This window comes from Oryctolagus cuniculus, chromosome 17, assembly GCF_051225735.1.
Source record: "Oryctolagus cuniculus isolate XC-2025 breed Fujian yellow rabbit chromosome 17, ASM5122573v1, whole genome shotgun sequence".
NCBI classification, from domain to species: domain Eukaryota; kingdom Metazoa; phylum Chordata; class Mammalia; order Lagomorpha; family Leporidae; genus Oryctolagus; species Oryctolagus cuniculus.
The window spans coordinates 2,283,187-2,288,000 of record NC_142883.1 but is presented as its reverse complement, the minus strand read 5'-3'; the positions used below and the strand labels follow the sequence as shown (position 1 = coordinate 2,288,000).

At 66.4% G+C, this 4,814-nt stretch overlaps 1 protein-coding gene across 1 annotated transcript; it reads right to left on the bottom strand.

Moving 5' to 3' along the window:
• Nucleotides 1-2,100: 2,100 nt before the first annotated feature.
• On the bottom strand, nucleotides 2,101-4,539 carry CBX8 (chromobox 8). Its single transcript, XM_051828345.3, has 5 exons — nucleotides 4,356-4,539; nucleotides 3,972-4,015; nucleotides 3,736-3,801; nucleotides 3,546-3,612; nucleotides 2,101-3,209 (listed from the first exon to the last, which is right to left on the bottom strand). Exons 1-5 carry the CDS (start codon nucleotides 4,422-4,424, stop codon nucleotides 2,346-2,348), a joined length of 1,110 nt encoding a protein of 369 aa, XP_051684305.2. The 5' UTR covers nucleotides 4,425-4,539; the 3' UTR covers nucleotides 2,101-2,345.
• Nucleotides 4,540-4,814: the final 275 nt, after the last annotated feature.

Genomic DNA, 4,814 nt, shown 5'->3' with positions numbered 1-4,814 from the left:
GGGGGAGGCGGAGGGTGAAAGGAACGAAGCCAGGCCGCGTGTGTATTTACAAAGTATATATTTGAACACATAAAAAGTCGCATTGATACAGACATTCACCACCGAAGACAGGTACCGAAGCTTCCCCGAGCCGCGGCGGGCGGCGGCTGGAGATTTGCACACATCTTAAGAATTCAAGAAACCCAACTCGCGCGCGTCCGCAGACCCCCCCAGCCGCTCGGCCCCTGCCCTCCCACCCCCTAGGTCAGCGCCGCGAGAGCGAGCTAAGGATACACACGCACTGGACGCACAGACGGCGGGACGAGGGCACAGGCCAGGGCCACCATCGGCCGCGAAGGGCGCGACGTGGAGCGAGGGGAGGGGCGGCCAGGGACGCCTCGGGTCCCCGAGTCCCCGTCCACTCCCTGCCGTGACGTTTCGTGGGAAAACAGCGTCGACAGGGAAATACACACTCGGTCAAGGGCTCTTTGTACAAACAGAGGCTAAAACACCAGGCTTACAAACGTGAGCAGACCAAAGTCCCCACGCGGGGGCTTCTCGGGGCGGGCGCCGCTGAGCTCAACCCAAACCCAAGTACTGGCGCGCCTTTCTCCCTTTTGCTCTCCTGAAAGCCTGTAGGAGAGAGAGGTCGGGCAGCCCGAGGTGGAGGGCGCAGACCGCAGAGGCTGGGGTTCCCGCCTGTCCCCCAGCACCGCAAAGCACCCACCTCCAGGCCACGCCCTCTGGCCGGGGGTGGGGGTGGGGGGTGGGTCGGGGTCTGCGCGTAGTCCGCGCCCCTCCCCCGAGAACCCTTGGGAATGAACCCTGGACCGGCCCCGTAAGGGCGCACAGGCAGCCACTAGACCACTGCTCCGAGGTGCGGGGGCGGGTGCGGGTGCAATTTGTGCTTTTGAGCCAAAAGAGAGGCGCGCGGCGGGCCGAGGCCGCCAGGGCGGGGGCGGCGCGGGACCCGCCGCCTCCGTCCCCGCCCCCCAGCCAGCGCTCCCCACCCCCCGCCCCGCTTTGGCGGAGTTTGAAAGTCGAGTTCAAATAGAGAACACTCCGCGAATCGAAAAGGCCTATAAATTATAGCTTTTGCTTTTAAGAAGGAGGGCGGGGGTAGGGGGGAAGGGACCAGCCAAAGTTCTGATGCGCGTTCTTGGAAGCAAGGCGCGCCTCGCCCTCCTTCCACTCGGCCCGCCTGGGCGCGGGGCGCGAAGCCTAGAGCCCCGGCCCCGCGCGCACCCCCAGCCTGGCCGCGCCAGGGCCCGGGAGCGCAGCCCCCGCCTCCAGCCGCGAGTCCCCAGGGTGGGCCGGTGGGGCCGTGCGTCCGTCCGGAGCGGGCTGCCAGCCCTCCCCGAGGGCGCGGGGGTGGGGTGGGGTGGGGGGAGCGCTCCTCCAACTCTTTCTGCGAGGCGGGGGCCGCCGTCTCCTGGCGAGACTGGAGGACTCGAGAGGGAAGCGTCCACCCGAGCGCTTTTCTTGGAAAACAACTGCGTCGAGGTCTGGGCACCGCCGCGCAATCCTCCCAATTTATCCTGGCATTTCGGGAATGTAAACACATTCGCTGCATTTCGTTTCTTTCTGCGGAGCAAGGAGAGGAACGGAGGGAACGGGCAGAGTTCATCCACCCGACGTCCACCCGGCCTGCGAGCGTCCCGCACACACACGCGCGCCTCCCGTAAAGTGCGTTTCCCGGCGTGGTCCCGGGAGGACACCTCCTGCGCCTTCTTAACTCCAACGTCACACACGAAGAAGTTATGCTAGTTAATACTCCCCCCCCCCACCAGACTTCTTAATATTTAAAAAAGAAAAAAGGAAAATCAGACTGATCCCACCCCCCTTTTTTCTGATTGGGGAGCCAACCTTTTGTTGGCCTGGCTGGCCAATGGGAAGAGAGCAAAGACCCGGGGCCCTGCCTCGGTGCCCAGAGCCTGGCAGTGGGCTTGGGGAGAGGGTGGAGGGCAGAGGTACGCAGGCCGAGACCCCGAGACGCCCTCGGCTCCGAGGGTGCCCCTGGGGGGGGCTGGGGACCCCTCCTGCCCCCAACTCGACTTGCCTACCCCCGCTAAACCACACAGTCTCTTTCTCCCTCTCTCCTTGCTTAAATAAAACAACTTCAAGAGTTGAAATATATATATTTAGATATTTTTCTTAAATAACATATTTACATCTAATAGAAAATATAACTCTAGAGATCACGTTTCCAGCCAAAACTGATGAGGGAGGAAGGAGGAAGGGAAGGGGCATGACGCTGGGCACAGGACCGGCCAGAGGGACGGGGCCCACCGGAAATCAAAAGCTCTCTGCCAAGGGTGCGCTCGCCCCCGCCTGCTCTCCCGTCCTGGGGTCTCCCACCCAGGTATTCATCTTTTCTCCTTAAAAAAGCCTTGGTCCGTGTTACTTTCCTTGATGGTGACGGTCAGAAAGTTTGAGGTCACGTCGGTGACAACCACCTTCTCCAGGTTGGTCAGGGAGGGGCTCCACGACTCCTCCTCTGGGTCCCCCAGGATTCTGGCCACTGGGATCCTGGCGATGAGGGAGGGCCTTCCTCCCTGTGCCCCCACGTCCCGGTACAGGCCCCCTCCTGAGCCAGGGGTGCCAGAGCCGTGTCGCACCCTGGGGCCGCTGGAGTCCAGGGCGCTCTGGCCTTTGGCCTCCAGGAAGGCGGCCCTGTGCTTTATGACCCTGGCCGGGAAGGTGTCCACAGCCAGCTTGCCGGTGGCCTCGGCCGGGCTGGGGCCGGTCACTCCGCACTGCACCAGGTCCGAGTCTTGCCTCCGGGCCAGCTGGATCACGCTATGGCCGGCGGGGAACTTCCCCGGCCCAGAAGGGGCATCGTCCAGCTTCCTGCCCTTGAGGTACTCCGCGAGGCCGTCGCTGGCCTCCCCTAGGGGCCTCTGTGAGGGGTCCAGCAGCTCCTTCCGGGGCTTGGGGCCTCGCTTCTTGGAGCTGTCCCCGGGGGAGCTGGGCTTGTCGTCCACACGGCTGGTGCCCCGCTCTCGCTCTCGTTCTCGCTCTCGCTCCCGCTCCCGAGGGGGCTCCGCTCGGCAGGTGCTGCTGGTGCTGCCGCTGCTCCCTGGTGGACACAGACCCATGTTCCGAAGTCCCTCGCGCGCCCGGGAGGTGGAGGCCAGGTCCTGGGGCGAGCGGCCGGGGTAGGGGATCCGGATGCCCCTGGCGGAGTCACTTCGGAACTCGTAGGTCTTGGCCTTGGCCTTGGCCTGGGCCTGCGGAGGAGAGGGTGGTGTCAGGAGCCGAGCTGGGTGCCTCCCTCAGGGCCCCTCCTCCACCCTGACCTCCCTGAGGATCTGTCCATGGCTGGGCAGGCGATGGGGCTTCTGTGTGGCGTCTGGGGAGAGGGGAAGCAGCCGCCTGCAGCCCAGGCCTCCCTCCTGGACGCTGGGGCTGTTTTGTCTAAAGGGATTCCAGCATGGCTGAGCTGCACCCCGGCCAGCCCTCACTGCCCCCACAGACGGGACGGCACCTCCTGGGGGACCCTCTCTCCCGTCACAGAGAGGCCCCGTCCAGGAGCCGCCAGACATCACCACACCGCTGTGCCCTACCTTGAGAAGGAAGGTTTTGGGTTTGGGTCCTCGCTTTTTGGGGCCGTAGAGCTCCATCTCTCGTTCCCTGGAGAAAGGAGGTGGGGAGAAGGGGAGCGCGAGTCAGGGGCAGGTGGGGCTCCAGTCCGGGCTGGACAGGGGCCCCGGGGTGAGGGGGTGAGCGTGGTGGGGGGCTTCCAAGGGGCGGTACCTCTCCTCGAAGGCTGCAAGCAGGCGGGCATCCAGGATGTTCTCTTCGGGTTCCCACGTGCTGTACCTACAGGGGAGCAGGAAGGCGCGGAGGGCGTGAGTCCCGGGAGCAGAGGGCGCGCGTGTAACTTTTCTCGTGGCACTGCATCGCATTTCCACGTCAAGAGGGGAACGCGGCAGAGAGACACCTCCCGGGGCCCCCCGTGCGCGGCCCAGGACCGCACGCCGCCTACTCACTTCTGCGACCAGCCCTTCCATTTCACGAGGTACTCCATGCGCCCCTGCAGGAGCAAAGGGGGGGCGTTGTGGGCGGGTGCGTGTGTGTGTGTGTGTGTGTGCGCGCACAAGAGACCCTTGCGCAAATGCATGCACCCGATGCATGCTCCCGCCGCACCGCCGCTGCACAAAGTGCACGCACCGGCCACCCTCCCCGCCCCGCCCCCCACCCACGCAATCTGCGCATCGCTGCAAGTCCAGGGCGAGCGCCCGGGCTCCGAGCCGCCGCCGCCGCCGCCGCCACGGCCGCCGCCGCGGCCGGGGCCGGGGGGAAGGGAGGCTGGGCTGCAGCCCAGGCCCGGAGGGAGGCCCGGCCGGCCGGGGCCCGAGGCCCGGGGCACCTACTTTGCGGATGCGCCGCTTCAGGAGGGCCTCGGCCGCGAACACCCGCTCCCCCACCGCCGAGAGCTCCATGTTGACTCGCCGCTTCCCCCCTCGGCCGCTTCCAGGAGCAGAAAAGCAGCAGCCAGCGCACGACAGACCATAATACTCTCCCGCTGACGTCAGCTCTCCTCCCCCTCCCGCCGCGCTCGCTCCCCCCGCCCGCGCCCCCGCGCTCGGCTCCCTCCGCCCTGCTGCCCGGCGCTTCCTCCCGCCCCACGTGTTGCTAACGACGTTGCTAAAGCCGAGCGGCCGAGGCCTGCTCCCCCGCGCGCTGATTGGCCGCGCGCCGGGCCACGCCCCTCTCCCTGTCGCCCCCGCGTTGCTACGTGACCCGCGTTCCAATCGCCAGGGGGCGGAGTCCGAGGCCACTCCGGAGACCCGGCGCGCGGAGGTGGGGGCCGCCGCCGGAAGTGACGCCGC

Bases quoted from the DNA above. Each gene is read 5' to 3' on its own strand.
- CBX8 (XM_051828345.3), bottom strand. From the start codon at position 4,424: ATGGAGCTCTCGGCGGTGGGGGAGCGGGTGTTCGCGGCCGAGGCCCTC. The intron at 3,613-3,735 runs GTACCGCCCCTT...TCCTTTCTCCAG, and splicing joins CTTGCAGCCTTCGAGGAGAG to GGAACGAGAGATGGAGCTCT. The intron at 3,210-3,545 runs GTAGGGCACAGC...TCTCCTCCGCAG, and splicing joins CCAAAACCTTCCTTCTCAAG to GCCCAGGCCAAGGCCAAGGC.